At 36.0% G+C, this 21551-nt stretch overlaps 1 protein-coding gene across 13 annotated transcripts in view; it reads left to right on the forward strand.

The window, feature by feature from the left end:
- Rgs7 (regulator of G protein signaling 7) overlaps window positions 1-21551 on the forward strand; it is a 466064-nt gene that overhangs the window by 206576 nt on the left and 237937 nt on the right. For all 13 annotated transcript variants that reach the window (XM_040278402.2, XM_078022997.1, XM_078023003.1 and 10 more), the window contains one exon: window positions 14644-14740. In XM_040278402.2, the coding sequence (XP_040134336.1) occupies window positions 14644-14740 (97 nt within the window). Of the gene's footprint in view, window positions 1-14643; window positions 14741-21551 lie in introns of those variants that run through there.

The following is a 21551-nucleotide window of genomic DNA, read 5'->3' on the forward strand; positions in this document are numbered from 1 at the left end:
ACTCCTAGGTCTATACCCAAAGGACTTAAAATTGGCATATTATAGTAATGCAGCCACATCAATGTTTAGAGTAGCTCAATTCACAATAACTAAACTGTGGAACCAACCTAGATATCCTTCAATAGATGAATGGGTAAAGAAACTGTGGTATATATACACGATGGACTATTACTCCACATTAAAAGAGAATGAAACTATGGCATTTACAGGTAAGTGGATGGATTTGGAGAATATAATTTTTAAAATGAGAATTATAGACCAGATCTTCATTCTCGGACTTAGCCATCTGAATGTACTCATGCTAAGCACCACTCATGTATAAGATGGCAATGCCTATAACGTCATCCTTTTTGTTACTCCTTTTAGAGCTATTCTAAGATTAGCCCACACATATTTCTAAACCTTGTTTTATAATGAAATCATCACAAAAGAAATATTTCTTGATAACATATCATTTAAAACATGTATTTTTACTCCTGCCTATACTGAATCCACATCCCTCATGTTTCCTCTCAATGGAAACAGAGCAGAGTTTTAACCTGTGGGCTTCAAAAATAATATTCCATACCTTGACAATTACGTCCTGCCCAGAACAGCATTGTCCACCAAGTTTCCAGAGAATATTAAGTGCTAATGGCTTGATGCATCCATTGTATATAATTAATTAACTTCTCTCCTGTGCATTTGGAATGAGAATAGTCTATATCAACTTTGAAAGCATTGAAAAAATAATTATGTACATGATGCTCTGAAGGGCTTAATTCTCAGAGGGAATTCCTCTTGAGCAAGGGGGCTGGGCAGGGCATATAATTTGGTGTTGTCCTTTGTGTTTTCTACAAAAAAGGAGTCTAACCCAAATGAACTGTTTTATCAGTGAAACCACGAGATAAGCCTCTTTTCCTAGTCTTTGGAAAAGACTTCACACCTCTGTCTTCTTCAATTATTCTCTAGGAATTTTTATCTCAGTTAGTAGAAATAATGGAAATGTGATGGTATCTTTCACAAAGTGATGAAACATGACATCCATATTCTTGTGTTTATTTTTACTGGATTGATATCTACCCCACCTTATTTTCTAGCTAAAAAATATGATATAAATAGGCTTGATGGTATGAGATATTTTAAGTTTGGCACAGAGGAACAAAGAAGGGAATGAACAAATTTTGGTTTTCGGCCTTTTTTCTGTAGTGCTGGGGTTTGTTATCTTTATTAATTTTAAGCATAAATGTTTCACATCAGTGTGTATATTAATGATATTTCTGGTCACAACTGAGAGTGTTTATGAATATAATGGTGAGTAGACTTGTACATTTTATGGTTTGTAGTTAAGGGTCTGTGACAGACTCTAAATTACAAGTTAAATAAGTTTTGTTCTTGGATGTAACAGCTGAAATTATGCACATAAAGCCTCTTGATTTAAATCTCATCTTCTTGTAGCCATTTATGACTTTGTCTCACAAATTCATCCAAGTCTTTTTGAAGTCATTTAGATTTCCTCTAATCAAGGTAGATAGTGATTGCTTTAATTTATCTGATGAGTTTGACATAATCTTTGCCCTAAGAGCTCAAAAATATTTCTTGGGTAACACCATCCATTGTGAACAGGATATATAGATGCATTTAAGTTATAATATTTTTAAATGTAATGATACCTGAGAGCATAGGTGCCCAGGAAACAATGGCAAACTTCTAGAGAAAGAAATCTAAGGAAAAGTGAAGAGTTCTTAGCTGATGAGGAAAGGATGAGGGACAAAATCTCCAAAAGCCAATAGAAGCATCATTTGTTTTCAGACTTCCCACAAAATAAGCTTGTATCTTTGTCTACAGAATCATGGGTGTGTACTTGTAAGTCTGAAAAACATGGCATCTCTGAATTGGAAAACACCATGATGATAGAGCTTTCCTTTTATAAAGGACTTACAGGTAACAGAAGTGGTTCTCCTCCATTGAGCATATTTATTCTTATTTTCTGGTATTCTGCATAGGCATGAGCAGGAAGTAAGCATGCACATTATTGCTGTGCTCATCCCAGGTCCAGGAGAAATGTGGAGGTGTTGACAGAAGGGAGAACATGGATTTCACAGGTGCCTGGAGGTGGATCCCTATTGCCCAGTGGCCAACAGTCCACCAGCTTTTCTTCACAATTATCAAACAGGATGGACAATTGTAGAGACAAGTGTTTTATATCTAAATCTGGGCCTGCCTATCAAGGAAAGGAGGATGCTGTGGCACTCGGGATCAGAATCTATGGATTGATGAAGACTATGAATATGAAAAACATGATGTTGTTAACTTGTTCTGAAACCTTGAAATGGCGGGGCATATTTTAAGCTTGAGTGAGATGAGTAATAAATAATAGGTAACAGGTAATTTACATATAGAAAGTATTATCCAAGGAGTTGGGATATGTAAGTGGTTTTGGAAAGATTGTTATAATTTTATGAACAGCAGACATAAATGGCTACAAAGAGAAGCCGGGATTCATTAGAAGAATTCTTTCATTCCAAAGCTATCATAAATTTACTATACTGTGGGGATGTATTGTGAGGCACCTTTCCTTTGGTGAGATGTTTTAAAATGTCAAAGAACCCCTTGACATCTCTTATTGGTCCTTTCTGCCAAAACCTCAACGGGATTAGCTGATTCTGGGGCATGTTCTATATTATCTATCTTTCTCTTATCAAAATCAATTGCTGTTTGTCATGCACATGCCTTTAATCCCAGCAGTTTGGGAGGCTGAGGCAGGAGATTTGCAAGTTAAAGCCAGCCTCAGCAACTTAGCAAGGCCCTATCCAACTTAACAAAACCCTGTTGCAAAATAAAAAATAAAAAGAGTTCAAATGGTTAAGCACCCCTGGATTTAATCCCTGGTACCAGAAAAAAAAATTATTTTCAATGACTATTTAAAAATATTTTGTCTTCTGAATATTCATAGATGGTATTATTTTAAAGAATGATTAGTCTATATTTATTTAGCTCTGGATACTGGCTGAATTTCAAGTTGATTAAAGACATTAAAATAGGAGAAAAAAGAAGAGGTCATTTAAATCAAGTACTGATATCAATTAAAAGTCCATAAGAGCTGGCCCACAGGTGCATACTTATAATCTCAACTATTTGGGAGGCTGAGGCAGGAAGATTGCAAGTTGGAAGCCAGCCTTATCAGCTTAGTGAGACACTGTCTCAAAATAAAATAAATAAATAAATAAATAAATAAATGATCTGAAGGTATAGATCAGTGATAAAGTGCCCCTGGATTCAGTCACCAGCACTAGGGGGAAAAAAGTTCACAAGAGATACCCTTCATGTATCAGGAATTCTGCTTTATCCTTCTGAGGGTTGATTTGATAAAGACTATTGATTTTTTTTCTTTTACTAATAAAAAAGTAATGTAAACAATTTAGTCCATTAGTTCTGAATTTAAAAGATAAAAACTAGAGATAATTTCTGGGTCAAACAATTGGTTGTTAAAGGTCTTTGGCAATTGTACAAAGTATTTACAGACAGTGTAACAGGCAATTGGGGATATTTGACCTCAAAATGCATAACAACAGATGTCTGAATAAAGGACTTACAGTTTAAGATTTTAATCTCATTAAATAAGAATTCTTAAATAATACAAATAAAGAAAGATTCAGCTATATAGGTAATACTGGATATACTTGTGGTGAAACAAAACAAAACAAAAAACCCATAAAAAGAGTACAAAAATGTATAAAGTAAAAACTATCAGTCCTCCAGAATTTCTCATGGCTCATGTCTCAACAGCAAAACTGTGCAAATCATCAAAGTATTTATTATAATCTAAAAGTAATGATATCTATGTATATAGATAAAATAAGTCATAGGGGACCAAAGGTGCCAGTGGATGTCAGAAAATAACTGCAAATAAAGGCCTTAAGAAGTTCAAAAGGAGCCATTAATTACAGTCAGCCTGGATGAGAGAGGTAGGGAGAAGGGAGAAGGAAGGACATCAGTAAGAAAGCAAAGTCAGAAGAGAGTCCTAGAAGCATAGTTGGATTCCCACAGGCACAGAGGAAAAGAGGATGCACCTGCAGAAGTCATGGTAAATGAGAAATTGAGGCACTGAAGCTGCTAGGTAAGTTCAAAATACAAGGACATTAAAATTATGAGGATAGAGGGGCAGAAGGAGAAGGATTCCAACACAACTCATTAGAAGTAGCAAATTATGTCCAGGTGTGCACCATCTGTAATCCCACTGTAACTGGGATTACAGATGGTGCACACCTGTAATCCCAGTGGCTCTGGAGGCTGAGGCAGGAGAATCCTCGTCAAAAGTAAGGCATTAAGGAACTCAGTGAGATCCTTTCTCTAAATAAAATACAAAATAGGGCTGGGGATGTGGCTCAGTGGTTGAGTGTCCTTGAGTTCAATCCCTGATACCAAGGGGGAAAAAAAATAGAAGTAGCAGGTTACAAGGCTAAAATGACAAATTTAACCAATGAGTGTGGTGAAATTGGAGTAGCTGTTTAACTTGTAGAGAATTCACAGGATTGTTAGTTCTAAGGAAATTTTAAATAAGGGGTGAAATATTCAGCCTTATTTCCCATTTAATTCTGGGATTTTTCCATGGAGCAGATTGATGTGGGTGAAATGGGGACTATCAAGTCCATTTCAGAGAGAATTTCAAGCTAAGTTAATGGTGTCAAAAAAAAATTACAACATTTAGTTTAAAGATCTTAATTGGCTTTTGTTTGTGCATTTACAACTAGACAACACTTCATTCTATAAAGTAAAAGGAATATCTTGATGAGTGAAGCAGATGAGTCTTACGTTTATAGGTAAAAAATGGCCCAGGAAAGCAGAAACAGCAAAATGCAGATTGATTGTTTCAAAGATACTTTCCTTGTAAAGGTTAAAGCAGCAGGAACTTCCTTACCATGCTGGGTAAAACCTATCTGTTTAGGGATTTGGCTATTCTCTCTCTCTCCCTCTCTCTGTCTCCTCATTTCCTGGAAGGTCAAATAAATTACTTAGCTTTGACTTGATGGTATGTATGGAACTGAGTAATTCCATATTGAATTGGCCCATTGGGCCTAGTGTGGGAGCTCCATCCAAACCAATGCCTCCTATAAACATTACCAAAGACAAATGTAGAAATGAGTTTGAGGATCACCACAGAGACACCTTTCAGAGAGATTAAAATTGTGAAGATGGAAGAACAGAAGAAGAAGCATTCCAACACAATTCATCGTTATACACAAGAGGATTACTCATTGCCATCTTAAAGCCAAGGATGAAACAAGAGACCAAGGTATTCCTCTTTCCCTCTTGTCTCCTTATCCTTCCTACCCTTTAGTTTAATCAGCTCAACCTTATCTTCTCCATGAATCTTTTCCCAACATTGCAGTAGATGTTGACCACTCTCCCTGAACTCTGACTGCAGTAGAGATTAACCATGAGCCTCCTTTTTGAAAGTTAAAGAGATGACATCACTTAGCAACAAGAAAATTCTGAGGACTCAAGTTGCTCTTTCACATATATTTAACACCCTTGGCATTTTCTATCTCATGGCAAATATTACCGTGGCCAAAGATTACCTGTAGCTAGCCAGGTAATGTGTTCAGCCACATTATTTCCTTCTTTCTCTCTTTTATAGCTGTGAACACTCCTCCAGTTTTTTCGTTTGTCTGCTCAAAGGCCCTTTTTTGCATTCATTTTTTTTATTCTCTCTCTTTCTGAGTGTGTCTCTCTTTTTCTTTTACCCCTATTCTCCCCGCAACCCCAGGCAGTTCAGTTTTTTTTTTATTGTTGGTTTTTCAAAACATTACATAGTTCTTGATATATCATATTTCACACTTTGATTCAAGTGGGTTATGAACTCCCATTTTTACCCCATATACAGATTGCAGAATCACATCAGTTACACTTCCATTGATTTGCATATTGCCATACTCGTGTCTGTTGTATTCTGCTGCCTTTCCTATCCTCTACTATCCCCCCTCCCCTCCCCTCCCCTCCTCTCTTCTCTCTCTACCCCCTCTACTGTAATTCATTTCTCCCCCTTGTATTATTTTTCCCTTTCCCTTCACTTCCTCTTGTATGTAATTTTGTATAACCCTGAGGGTCTCCTTCCATTTCCATGTAATTTCCCTTCTCTCTCCCTTTCCCTCCCACCTCTCATCCCTGTTTAATGTTAGTCTTCTTCTCATGCTCTTCTTCCCTACTCTGTTCTTAGTTACTCTCCTTATATCAAAGAAGACATTTGACATTTGTTTTTTAGGGATTGGCTGGCTTCACTTAGCATAATCTCCTCTAATGCCATCCATTTCCCTCCAAATTCTATGATTTTGTCATTTTTTAATGCAGAGTAATACTCCATTGTGTATAAATGCCACATTTTTTTTATCCATTTGTCTATTGAAGGGCATCTAGGTTGGTTCCACAGTCTTGCTATTGTGAATTGTGCTGCTATGAACATCGATGTAGTAGTGTCCCTGTAGCATGCTCTTTTTAGGTCTTTAGGGAATAGAACTAGAAGGGGAATAGCTGGGTCAAATAGTGGTTCCATTCCCAGCTTTCCAAGAAATCTCCATACTGCTTTCCATATTGGCTGCACCAATTTGCAGTCCCACCAACAATGAACAAGAGTACCCTTTTCTCCACATCCTCGCCAGCACTTGTTGTTGTTTGACTTCATAGTGACTGCCAATCTTACTGGAGTGAGATGGTATCTTAGGGTGGTTTTGATTTGCATTTCTCTGACTGCTAGAGATGGTGAGCATTTTTTCATGTACTTGTTGATTGATTGTATGTCCTCCTCTGAAAAGTGTCTGTTCAGGTCCTTGGCCCATTTGTTGATTGGGTTATTTGTTATCTTATTGTTTAATTTTTTGAGTTCTTTGTATACTCTGGATATTAGGGCTCTATCTGAAGTGTGAGGAGTAAAGATTTGTTCCCAGGATGTAGGCTCCCTATTTACCTCTCTTATTGTTTCTTTTGCTGAGAAAAAACTTTTTTTCTTACATTTTTTTCCCACTGTACAACTCTGCGTCTTTCAGTTTTATTCTTTGATCTGCCACCAAAAAGAAGAGGCAATGATAATGTCTGGAGGGTGGGCTGTATCCGGGACTGCCCATATGCTCATCTTTGAGTTCCTTAGGGACATTTCTTTGTAATGATTTAAATTTAATTTTGGATTCTGCTACTTGCAACCCAAGCAATACCAACACAATAATCATAGTTTTTCTTTTATTTACCTGTTTTCTTTTTTTGGTACCAGGGATTGAACCCAGGGGTGCTTAACCACTGGGACACATCCCCAGCCCCTGTCTTATTTCTTTTGAATAGAGGTTATATTCCTTGAGACGGGTGAGAGAAGTGTTTTCTTTAAAAAACAAAACAAAACAAAGCAAGAACATCCATGCATTAAAAAAAAAAACTACCTCTATTTTGTGTAAAATCATAAAAAGAATATCTAAGATCTCAAATTATGACCAAAAGGAGTCAGGAAAAATTTACATGTAACTACATTTTACTAGTTTATTTTTTTTAATTATTCATTAAGATGGCAGCTTTTCCATATGAAAAGAGTAATTAATTCTGAGTTAAGATACTGACTGCCATCAGCTGTAATGTGGAGGGAACGCATATCAATTAGAAGCAGCCGTAATTGAATTACTGTAGCAAAAACAGTTTGTGTTGCAAATTTTAATTTCATTATTCTTCTTTAACTTTCATTAGAGCCTAACTTGTGCTTTCTCTGCTTTCGCTGCTCAGTTCCAACGTGCAAATAAGTTTCTTCCTTACAAAGGCTTGCTGAAGGAAGAAAAATTATAGGCGGATTTAAAGTATATTATACCTGCCACCACCTAATTGCCTAAGAAAGCCAAGAAGCACTTGAGTGATCATTTCTCCCATTTTCGTAGCAAGCACTTAAAATGATGTTACACACAATAAATTGAAATTATGTTCACGTAGGAAAAAGCCCATTCAATATGCTCATTTCGTCTCTCATTTATACCTCTAAATACTGTACTTAATGGTGGGTTACAAAGAGAAGTCGGAAAACTTACTTTAAAATTTTGACTGATGCATTTCTCTTTCAGAACTACAGAGTACAAAATGTTTTAGCTTTACTTCAGCGTTTTCCCCTGCAGTCTGGGTGTCTCAGCAAAGCTCTTGGCTTAATGAAATCAGTAGAAATGATATTGTGAGGAAGTTCTGGCAAATATAGCTACAAGTAAATTGAATTAAATTCCACGGTTGCTTAAAACATTAGAGAAATTGAAAGGTTGCAAGGCAATGATTTTGTTTTCATCAATATGTGGGAGCCCTGTCTGGTGAGGCCCCCTTGAATAATTAGTAACTCTTTGAGGAAGATATGCCTGCCTAATGGGTTCCCTCTTTCCTTCTACCAAGGGTGTAGGGGCAGGGACCATTTAACCTCCGTAGGGTTTGAGATACATCACCAGCACAGAAGTGACATGTAAGCTATCCTAAAGGAAAGCTAATTATGAATTCCTAGAAAAAAGAGCTCCTGTTGGAGTTCAATTGAGCCTTTCATCTTGAGAGCTTACCGACAACAGTGAACTTGAGTGTCACATCTATAGGCAGGAAGAAAGTTTCATAAACAGATTTACTCAGATGCATGGAAGGGGGGAATTCCTTTAATCCAAGCTGAAGAATTTCTGCATTAAATGGAACAGACAGAATCAGAGTGTTTTAGCCTACAACACGCTGAGCCCTTTAGTCCCGCTATTTCTGGTGTAACTTATTTTTGCACGAAATGTTAGACCAAAAAAATAAATAAATAAAAACATTTCAAATATCTCAAGGCCGAATCTTAAGTTAATTAAATGTTCACTTTTGCTTTAGGTCTCTTAGAAAAATCAAAATCAAATGTATGCCTTTAACAAAACTGCAGCATATCCTCATTTTTGAAAGCTTTCTATATTAGCAATATGAAGATAAGTAAGGTCAGATATCTTTCTTCAAAGAGTTCACATGTTAGAGAAAGCTTTGTTTTCCCTACTAAGTGTACTAGTAACTCATGAAAGATTCCATAATACAGGAATTAAAAAAGAATTTTTTCTTTCATCTCCTTCTCCTCCTGCTCCTCTTTCTTCTCCTCCTTTTCTCTTTTTCCTCCTGTTTCTCTTCACTGTCCCCCTATTCCACCTTATCCCTCTTCCCCATCCCCTCAATTTATTTTTTCATCTTGAAACACATTGCATTAAATTGTCCAGGCTGGAACTCAGGATCCTCTTACCTTAGCCTCCCAAGTTACTGGGATTCCATGCCTGTGCCATCATGTCCAGCTAAAAAAGATTTTGAACACATCGCACCATAAATATTCTCAAAGCTACTTTGCAAAGGACAACTGTTTTACTTTTATCACACGTAGTGAATTAGTTTACATAGAATAAAAGATTAGTTTTGCAAAGAGTACTCTATTCGGTTCAATTCTTTGTTCTTTTAAAGAACTTCAAGAGGCAAATTCATCAAGAAAATATGAGAGCAAAGACATTTTCATTTTGCCAGAAATGAATGCAATCTCATTTCCCATTTCTTCTAAATATAACTTTTGCATGGTCTACATAGTTCTTAGTTCTTTCTTACATGCATAAACATTTCTCCTGGAATTTTTTCTAATCAAATTCTATATCTTTCCAGGGCCAACATAAATTCAGTCTTCTACAAGAAATCTAAGGTAGAACTCATAGGCATCTCGGTCTACTCAGTACTTGACAAATTCTAATAAGAATTTGGCACTTAACTATAGCTTTTTTTTGGCATCTGGATTATAAAAGGGCCTGTGGCTTCCTAATACAGTAAAGGGGAGATGAAGATAAAATGAGGATGCATTTTGGTAAGCATTTAATTAGCACTGTTTCATTAATCCTCACCCCTTATAAGATGTATACTGTTACGATTATCTCTATTTTATGGATGGGAAAAATGAGTCTCAGAGTGATTAACTTACTTAGCTTGTAAGTATCCCAGCCAAGATTAAACTCAGGTCAGTTCTAAGGTCTCATTGGCTTAGTGCATGCTCTTTATCATTCTCTCATTTTCATTGTAATTAAAATATGCTGACATTGGACAGCAAATGCATTTGTAGAAGGTCCTATTTAATTTCCTCTGTCTCTGACAGAGGGTTGACTCTAACTTGGTGAGGAAACTTACCTACTTTTACACACTAATGATTATTTCTAGACGTCAATAGTTTTGTAGCTAGAAGAAATCTTTTAGATTACCTGTTTCTAGCTTTTTCTTTAAAGATCAGATTCTGACCAAGCCTCAATGAGCTAAGGCATGGCAGTCATCCTCTCCACAGTCCAGTGGTATGTTATCTCATGTTCATGGCCTGAGAAACAGCTAATGAGAATGAAAATGCAAAATACCTCGTTACCACACAGGGGTATCTTATGAATACATATCTATGCAGTCTGTCTTCCATACCTGTGGTTTCAATATCCATGGGTTCAACCAACTGTTGATCAAGAATATTCTAATAAAATCCAACTTAATTGAGTATGTACAGACCATTCCTTGCCATTATTCCCTAAACAAACACTGTGGATCAACTATATACATAATATTTACATTTTATTGGGTTATTAGGTATTATAAGTAACCTAGAGATGACTTAAAGTGTACAGGACTGTGTTTATAAGTTGTATGTGAATATTGGCTCATGTTATATAAGGGACTTCACCATCTGTGGATCTTTATGTTTTCAGCAAGACCTGCAACCAAGCCCCCAGAGACACCAAGGAACAATTGTGTGTGTGTGTATAATGTGTGTGTGTGTGTGTGTGTGTGTGTGTGGTATATATATCTGTGTGTATACACACATTACGTATATATATCTTCTCTTGGGATGCTTGAAATATCTGAGTTTTTGGCTGTAACTGAAAATTTCCAGGGGTTTGATACTTATTGGATTTGTTTTTTACAGTTTCACATTCCTCTTGCTGTCTTGTCTGCTCTATAAGTTTGACTGCTTTCAGCATTCTCTCTCACACAATTGCTAATGGTGAGAAAGCAGATAATCAAACATGTTAAGGCCATGAGGAGTATAAAAATTAATAGACCCTGAGTGAATGTGTGATGAACTTTTAGTGGATAGGATGGATTTGGTTTTTTATACATGGACTTTGTGACTGATTTTTGTTTTTAGAAAGTATATATTATTTTTGTATTTGTCTTCGCTTTTGGTTTTTGTTGCTGTTGTTTTGTTTGTTTGTTTTTGCTTATTTTAGGTCATGGCAAGTTTCATGGGTAAATCACATCTGAACAAATATAGAAGCAGTTGAATCCATTTCCATGATCACATTTTCAGTTGAGAACACAAATTCTATTTTTACATTAGAGATTTTTTTTTCCCTACTGTAGATATTTTGGCTCAGAAAAAAAAAAATGGTAGGTTTTGAAATACAACCACAGAAGTCACTTTCTGTTCCCTGCCTCCTGGTCTTGATTCATTGGGATCCAATGAACTGAGAGGTGATATGACTTTAGAGAGAAAGCACCTCTACCCATTGCTGTGCTCTTTAATTCAACCCCTAAGCAGAGGTGATTGTTGCCACAGCCCTGGGCGCTGAGGTGATTAAAGTGGGAGCCAGCAAGGTCTCCATATCTGTCTAATCCGGCCTGGTTTAAACCATTAAGCAGATAATACAGGGCTTAGGGCCTGATACCAAGCAAGGCAAAGCAGCTTATTCTTTATTTCAGAATATTGTGTCAGGTGAATCAAGGGCAAATAGTAACAGCACAAAGAGTCATGATAGGATATCTATTTCCATATTTCTATACATAGATATCTTTATTACACAAGAAGTGGGTCATTTGATCTTCGGGGCCTTGAGAAGCCTGATAAGAAACACCTTCTTTTCCTTCTTGAATTCTGAACAGAGCACCACAACCAAAAAGAAAGGCACATATAAGTGTCACCAAATCACCTTGATTACTGAAAAAGCTTTCCTTAAAGTGCAAAATTAACCTTTAATTTTGAAACCTGAATACAATTGCTGGTGCCCCAGAGCCGGCAGCTGTCTATCAGCAGAGTTGGATGTGGACTTGCAGCCAAGAGAAAAGGAGTGGGCCTGACCACCTGCTGATCTCTCCTTCCCTGCTCATTCTTGACCATCTGATAAGTCACCCAGCACCCCTGGAATAAGTTAGGAGGCAGAAGGAAAATGAGGCTTCATGCTAATGATGTTCCCTCCACATGCAAAGAAACATGGAAATGGAGAACGCACATTCCCACATGTCAGGGTATATGCATACGTTCTAAGTCCAAAATCTTATCATAACTATGTACTAGGCTTTATATATATTGTATCATTTAACCATAAAATAGTTTGCCTCATTATAACTCCAACCCAGATCCATAAAGAACATTGTGAAGGAGTTATTTTAAAGTAGTAGTATCACCATTATATAGATGAGGAAACTGAATCTTGAGAAGTTAGAAGAAGTCTTGCTCAAAATTACATGGATAATAATTAGAAGAACTTAGAGTCAAATACAGATTCATTTTATGTTAAAACTGCATCCCATATGAAAAAATGTTCAACATCTCTAGTAATTAAAGAAATGCAAATCAAATCTACTCTAAGATTTCATCTCATTCCAGTCACAAAGGCAGTTATCAAGAATACAGACAACAATAAATGTTGGCGAAAATGTGGGGGGAAAGGCACACTCATACATTGCTGGTGGGACTACAAATTGATGCAACCACTCTGGAAAGCAGTATAGAGATTCCTTAGAAAACTTGGAATGGAACCACCATTTGACCCAGTTATCCCACTCCTAGGCCTATACACAAAGGACTTAAAATCAGCATATTACAGTGATGTAGCCACATCAATGTTTATAGCAGCTCAATTCACAATAGTTAAACTGTGAAACCAACCTTGATGCCTTTCAATAGATGAACGGATAAAAAACTGTGGTATATATATACACGATGGACTATTACTCAACATTAAAAGAGGACAAAATTACGACATTTTCAGGTAAACAGATGGAGTTGGAGAATATCATGCTAAGCAAAGTAAGCCAATCCCCCAAAAACAGAGGCCAAATGTTCTCTCTGATAAGTGGATGCTGATCCATAATGGAGGAGAGCATGGGAAAAATGGAGGAACTTTGATTGAGCAAAGGGGAGGGAGAAAGGGAAGAGGGTATGGGGGAAGGAAAGATGGTGGAATATGAGGAACATTATTACTCTAGGTACATTTATGACTGCACATTTGGTGTGATGCTACATCATGTACAGAGAAATGAAAAGTTGTGCTGCAATTGTGTACAATGAATCAAAATGCATTCTGCTGTCATATATACCTAAGTAAAATTAATTAATTAATTTAAAAAACTGCATCACCAATTGTTCTCATACTAATAAATCTGATGATCCTTTTCCAAGCAAATTAGATTTCTGAGTTGAAAATCATTCTGAAGCTGTGTTGATGGGAATTTGATAATTCATTGTTGTGAAATTTAGACTTTGAATTTTTAACCTTTTGATTTGAAATTTTATACTTACAGAAAGGAAACAAAAACCACACAGAGATTTCCCACAGGTTCTTTATTCAACTTCCCTAATGTTAGTGTCTTATATAACCAGGATATAACTATCAAAATAGGAAATTGACACTAATACAATGCTACTAACTAAACACCAAACTTTACTCAAATTTCACCTTGATTTTTGTTATGGATTATGGATTTATTTTAAGGACAGGAATGAATTATATTCATTTTTATGTCCTGAGAAACCATCAGTAAATCTGACCTAGAGTAAGTGCTCACTACTAATTGTGGAATGAGTGGATAAATAGATTTAAGTGCTATACTCCAACATGGATATTTTTGTGTGTATTATGTCTCACAGGTACAGAAACACATGAGAAAAGTGTGAGACTTTGATCTGAATGCATCTTATTTAGAACTCAATTCTGCAACAGACTGTAAAGTACAGCCTCTTAGAACTGTGAAAAAATTTCAAAGCAAAAGCACATATACTAACAAGTTTGAAAGAAAGACGCAATAAAATCCACTAACTGGATAGGAGGCTACACTATGGTTTTCATTTTATTTTGTGTGGATGTGTTTGTGTGCCCATGCATGGTATATATGTGCACAATTCACCTCGGACCAGTTATTGCCTAGGCAAGAGAAACAGCAGTTACTGGTAATCTGTCCTAGATTTCCAGGCAGGTTGCTGAACTTTAGCGTTAAACTAAATCATGGAAATGCTTGCTTGCAGAGGAATCCAAGCAGATACTTGTGAGGCTTCTATTTTCTTTTATTTCAGTAGAGATAACATTAATAAAGTGTGAATTGGCTGTGACAGTGGTTTCTGACTTAAAAATGAAATACTGTTTTCTTTCAGCTTTTATAACCAAAGAATGTGAAGCCAAAAGAAAGGCAATATTCAAAGCATAACATTCTTTTTAGAAGTTTAATGGACCCCCAGATGGCCCATTTTCCTTGTTATTTTCTCTATTAACCAAACTTAAAATATTAATGAGACAAAAATCAAGAAAGGTGAGAAAATGGCAGTATTCTTAGTTGGGCAAAACTGGCATACAAAATTGATATGAGAATTGATTTTTTTCTCAAAAAGTTCAACTTTCTGAAGGTTTTTATTATTTTATTGTTGTTTAGATGGAAGACGTCATAGCACGCATGCAAGATGAAAAAAATGGAATTCCTATCCGTACTGTCAAAAGCTTTCTTTCCAAGATACCTAGTGTCTTCTCTGGTAAGTTTGCATTCAGCATAGCTCTATCTTACACAGCACCTTTTATATAATTGTTCTATAAATTCTGTTCCAAACCACTCATTTTTTTCTCTGTAGCTCATTATTCAATAACTACTAATAAAATACCTGTAGCATGTTCATCATTATGTTAGACATCTAAAATCAGAAATATGAAGCCAAAAAACATGACCTTACTTTGTTAGTTTGTAAAGACAGAGTGAACGTGAAATAACAGAGGGGAAAAAAACAATGTTAAAATAGGTGTATAAAATGATGTCACGTAGATTATGTGTGGAAGGTAAAAAAGAAAAAAATAAACAAGTCAGGAAAGAGTTCCTGAAGCACAGTGGTGCCCTGAATTTGACAGGTAAGGGGGAATCATCACTATGGAATGGTTACCACCAGCTCTGCTTGCACTGACAGTGACTAAATGACACAGAGCAGGGAGGCAAGACAGGGAAAAGTAGAGTTGAATCAAATTGTGAGGAGTTCTGAAAGTCAATCAAAATAATTTAATTCAGCTATCTGAGGAAATATGGAGACATTTAAAACTTTTGCACTGAAACTTATGATGAGCATGCTTAGGACTAATTGGCATTCAATAAGCACTAGAGTCATTATGGTAAGCCTGTTGAAGGAATAGTTTGGACAACAAGGTTCTGATATGCAGAGACTGAAGTACTAAAAAGACAAAAGCATGAGAATTTGATGAATGACTTGGCACTCAGGATAAAAGGAGAACATGGCCTAACATTTTTGCTTCTAATTGGATGTCTGAGAGATAAAGGAATCATTATAGGAAATAGGGAAACTATAGGTATGATTGGAAGAAGCTAGAGAAAAAATGGGATACAGAGGCCAACAGAAGCGTGGCCCAGCACAGTTTAGGGATAAGGTGAGGTCAAATTGACAAACCCTTGATGATAAGTGACAAGAAGGACTGCAGATACTGAGCATGAGTCAGGAAGGTGCTTGAGGAGATGTCAGTGTAAGGGTTGTGGGATGCTTCCCCATGAACCAAGGTCAAGGGAGGACCATGATCAGTATGCTTCAGCCTTGAGAAGAGACTAAAAATCAGAACTAGAGTGTTGGAATTTGAAGGTGTTGTTGATCTGAAAGAAAGGAGGTGGAGTTGAGCTGGGGACCCAAAACAGAATGACATTTTGCTTTAATACAACATGTCCTCATTTTCCCCTCTTGTTCACTCTTGTGCCCACCTTGTTCCAACACCCTGTATTTTCTATATCTGTGGATTTATTCCAAATCTGCTTTCCTCACCATCCTACTTCCAGGCCATTCTTACTTAAATTTATTTTTAACTTGAATACTTAGTTCTGAGAACTCTTTGATGAAAACAATCTTAAGTTTTTCGTTTTCTTTGTACCTTCAAAAACTTTTCCCCTTTATTATGGCAATTATTATTTTCTATTTTGCTTTCAAGTTATTTTGTATGTGTCTTATGTCTCAGGTAAAGCTTAAACTACCTGTGGTAGAGAGAATAAAGTTTATATATAAACACAATATGAGAATATTTGCTCACACTTTATTGAGCCAATAAAAGGAATGAGTTTATCTTCTTTAGAAGTGGGTAGATAATGCATTACATTATTTACCTGAGCTGAGAACCATGGTCAATTTACCCATGCATGACCTATCAAAAGACATTCCAATTCAGGAATTTTTATAACAGTGTACAGGTGAATCAACAATGAAAAAAGTTTGTTCATCATATTAAGTAAGCTCAGATTCATGCTTGAGTTATATATTCTATTTGAGTTTAAAGTTTTTGACTGAGTTCTTTGGATAACAATATCTTAACAACCTGGAGAATTCTTTATTGACAACATTAAGATCATAACTGAAAAATAAGAGTGGTCATAAAGATTGAGAATAAACCTGAAAATCACTTTTAATTGTTTTAATATTAATTGATTTAAAACAATAGTGACTGTTCTTACATAAAGATGATGTCAATGACTTTCGTATTAATATTAATATGTTCAACTTATTATCAAATTAAATTCTTATTCCATTTCCTAGAATATTTTTGCATGTCTATATAGTACTGGACGTAGGGCCTTATGCCTGCTAGGTTTGGTTTGGAGAATAGGTCTCACTAAAGTACCCAGCCTGGCCTTGAATTTGATCCTCTTGCCTCAGCTTCCCTAGTAGTTGAGCTTTTGGTTTACATTTAAATTAGATACCTTTCTATAGATGTAATTTTGTATATCTAGTATTAAGTCTAGTATTTATCAACTTCTGCATAATAATATCTTCAAATTGTAGTTGCCTCAAGCCCCATCCACTTTTATCCAATTTTTTAGTCATTTTTAATAATTTCCCTCCTCATATTTTTACCTATGGTACCTAGGTATTGTTAATTTCTCTTTTTGTGGCTCAACTTGTTTCCTGCTGCTTACTTTCTTGGCTCTTGCATCTCCTTTCTCTCTCTCTGAGCCTTCCTCACATTCTTCTGCAGAGCTACTAATCCAATAGGAGATCTGCCAACTTCACCATCCTTAGTAGAGCCAAAGCCAACTGTGATGAAGGCCTGTGGTGTGTGAAATGAGGTAGGGCAATCCCTGGGGAGAGAAGGAGTTTATCCTTTCTATGAACTATTTCCACAAAGAAGAAAGGGTTTCAAATATCATTTTTCCTACTCTTTCAGGTTACACAATTTATGCTTTCTAAAAGTCTTTATGCTTCCAAGCATGGTTCATGGGTCATTCATGTCAGTATCACCTGGAAATTTGTTAGAAGTACAATTTATGGGCCTAGTTCAGTTGGTCTAAGCCAGAATCTCAATTTCAACCCTGAAGTTTAAGAAAGTTCACTCACAAAAGCCAGACCACAGAGCTGGAGTGAGCTCCAGAAAACACTTGTATTTCACCCATGCTCTAGGCACAGTGCCAAATTACCTGTGTAGTTCTTCCTGTTCCCTTTCAAGGGTTCTGATCATCTTTCTATAATCTGGTCTCAGTCATGGCTCTCCACTTTATCTAATAGCTTTTTAAGTTTCATTTGGGGGAGGGAAGAAGGGCAAGAAGAAGAAGAATCGAATTCTTCCTATTTTCTTTACAACCAAGTTAAGAGTCTTGCAACTCCTAAGACTGTTAGATGTCAACAGGTTTTGTGGAGAATGGGCACTTATCCAAATATATAGGCAGCACCCATACTTTATGTCATGATGGCAAAGATGTACTTTCAGCTACCTAAACCTGAAAATAGTTGAGAAAAAGGATGATGTGATCCATTCCCCTGCTACATCTGGGATCCAGATCCAGAATCATGTCAATGAGTCTTATGACAAATATAAAATACCTAATAATAGGTTGGGTCTTATATTAAGTGTGTCTTTTTCCCAGCAAAATATCTATGAATTCTAATTTTTGGTTTTAGAGTTTGTTTCGAACACAACCTTCTGATTTCCATGGTCTGAAGACCAGAAGAAAAATCCTTGAACAGATTTGTCACATTAGTCAGGAAGGGAGACATTCCTGGGTATATCTAATCATAGCATTGTTTTTTTCCCCTAGGGGAAAAAATTCACAACATTGTTTTCTCCCCCTCTTCTCAGCTGGAGAAAGCTTAGGCAATGCCATTGGTGGCATGTGACCTGATGTCGCCAAGCCAGGGCTTGAGATCAGTTGTAGAGCTGACCAGAACTTGGCTCATCAGCTCTGTCTCCCTGAAATTCTATTAATATTCCCGGAACTTCCATGTAGAGAGAGAGTGAAAGAGGTGATACACACATGTGTACTTTCCCAGATTGAGGTGATATAATCTTAGAGGCTGGATAATGGTCATGTGCATAGAGAATCAGAAGCCTATCTGCGGGTTGACAACAATACAACACATGAAGAAAGAGAAGTGTAAGGAAAATCTTCCTCACTTCCTAGTGACTTTAAAGTACTTACCCTAGTTCCACAGACCTATTCTCAGAATTAATAATGGGTTTCCTCGTCTCCTCCAATTCTCTACCACAGACCTTCTACTTTTTGTTTTACTGGGTACTGTACTTTCCTTTCGTATTTTATAAATTTCCCCATCTTAACATTCAAATTGTATCCGGAAGTGATCCCCCATGGCATATATATCAGACATAAAGTCTTCATGATTGCAAAATAATACTAATGATAATGAAGTATACACAGAAAATTTTTATGAAAGGAGAATTCACATTTGGGGCAGGACCTAGTGCTGATTTGATTACAGTGTGAATATGACAGATTCATTGGAGGGAGGTGGAATTTGTAGGATACAGATACAAACTCAAAGAGCAAACATTCAAATTCATTCAAAGATGGAACCAGGGGATTGATATTTTAAAACTGATTTTAAAAATGATTGTTTCACATCATATTTAGGAGATATGTAAGGAATAAGCCCTGGTGAAGTGTCTGAGAAATGTGTTCAGGAGTGATTTTGCCAAGAATCTTCCCTATTCAAGTGTGCCTACATCTGGGCTTTCAATGGAAGTGCTCCATCACAATAAAAAGTGAAAGAGGAAGTTCAAATATTACTACATAAGATTTTCATAAATGTGCTCATGCAATTTTTACACAATTAATTCTTTGAATTGGAAACAAATAACTGTAAGGCTAAAAATATATTTGCACATTTTGCTGAGAATTTTCTCTAAATGAACCCCTAAGTCTTATTCTTGCAGGATAACTATGTCCCTAGAATTCATATCCTGCAACTTAGGGAGTTTATTTATCTTTTCATCTGAGAATCTTTGGTAAAGCAAGCTATGCCACTCATATCAGCTGAAATTCTTTGTATTTAAACTCTGAATGTAAGCAGAAAAGAGATCCAAATCAAGGCAGATCACAAAAGTTTATGAATAAAAGAGGAAATGATTAATTTTACATTTTAAGGTTATTTGGTTCATTTTTTGTAGTATTTTATAACTATTCTATTTATCTTGGCTTCATTCATAGTTGAATGAATTAAAGCAGATAGCACGGGCCTTCAGTTGTTTAGGAAGATGTTGCAATAGTGCTTTTTTGTACTTTATTTCTAGGTAATATATTACATTATAATAAGATCGAGCATTATTTGGATGTAGATTTTTTATTAATGTTCATGATGCTCTTTAGAATTAGAACTGAAGGATGTTATACCATATAATTGTCTTTAAATCCTGATAAGAGAAATAATTGCATTTTTGATGTTTCAGTATTTCAATAGGGTTTGAATGAGCCCTTGAGCTTTTATTTTTTTAAATAAAAAAGATTTATTATTTCCATGGCATCTTTGTAGGAAATTATTAGTTAATAATTTGGAAACCTATTATGCAATCGGTATCTTTAAATACATTAGTTTTTATGTAGCAATTTTTCAAAGTAATTTTTATTTAATCTCTCCTCATAGAGAAGGAAATGGATAGTTCAAGCTTTTGGCCCCATTTTGCAGAGTTTACTAATATTAAACCACAATAGGTCCAATTCAAACTTTTGCTCCCTTTTTTACTACTACCTTGGGAGGTCTTTTGCATGGTGTTATGTATTTGTGACAGAAAAACACACATCGGTATCTGTAGGCTTCTAAGTACTAGGGATTCTTACAGTTGTCTTCCAGTATTTCCAAATGGAATCCCTTTGGAGTAATTGACCTCTTTTTAGGCTTCAGCTTTTGTTTCCTCAGAAGATCAGTATGATCTTGTATAAACTTCTGCAGTTTCTTTACCTCTAAAATTTGGAGATTAGGCCTAATGATCTCCAAGTTTTCTTTCCACACAAATTCATAATTCAGAGAAACCACTGAAGGGGAAGGAGCAGACAACAGGTTAATAGAAGAAGAGAATGCAGTGGACTAGAACATCTGGGAGGTAATTGAAGCAGCAGCACATAGATGAAGAATCTCACTTTCTTTTCTTTCCCAAGGCAATATCACCCACACCCATGGCTTTAATGACAAATATTATGCACTCCTCGGAATGTATAATAATATATAAACTAAATCTAGTTTATATCTCTTCTCTGAATTCTACAAAATTCAACTTTTGATACAACATTTCCACTTGGATAGGTCAAAGGTATCTCAAATTCCATGTGTCTAAAATGTGATTTTTCATCTTACTCTTGGTCCCTTCCCTGTTCTGTCTCAGTAAAGTTTGCATGTGCCAGGAATGCTGGAGTGACCTTGATTCTATAGCCTCCTCTTCTCACATCTATTCCATCTACAAGTGCCATCATATTTTTTCTAAGTAGCCATCAAATACCTTGGCTTATGACTGTCTACTCTTGTCAGGCTCTTGTTCAAAATATCATTTCCATTCTCTGAAGTATGGGAATGAGTACTAGCTAGTCTCTTCCACTCATCCTCTCCTTATGTCCAGAGATTTTTTGCATTGGTATTTCAAGCTGCAAATCTGATCAATTAAAATCCTTCTCTCATTTTAGAATGAAACTCAAAAATCTTCAATAAGATCCCTTAGAGAAAGAAAAACTTTTCCTCTACCTCCTTATAAAATGTAGTGACTACAAATTAAAGTAGAAAAGGCAGGTTAACAGGAGAAAAAATATGTAGTTTATTTGATGTTAATATTCTTTCGTGTCACAAAGTAGAAAACCCAAAGAAATGATTAGATTGGAGATTTATAGAGCCTTTTAACAAAGGAAGCGAAAGTGTGGAGAAGTGACTAGAATAAGGTAAAGGATTTGGATTTCAAAGGGCAGTAAATTTGGGGAAAATGAGTAGGAACTGTAATGGAAGAAACTGATGATAGTAACAGTTATTTTAATAAAGTTTGTTTATTTAACTCATCTTGGTGTAGATTCTATCTCCAGAAATATGCATAATCTTG

This window comes from Ictidomys tridecemlineatus, chromosome 10, assembly GCF_052094955.1.
Source record: "Ictidomys tridecemlineatus isolate mIctTri1 chromosome 10, mIctTri1.hap1, whole genome shotgun sequence".
Taxonomy (NCBI): Eukaryota; Metazoa; Chordata; class Mammalia; order Rodentia; family Sciuridae; genus Ictidomys; species Ictidomys tridecemlineatus.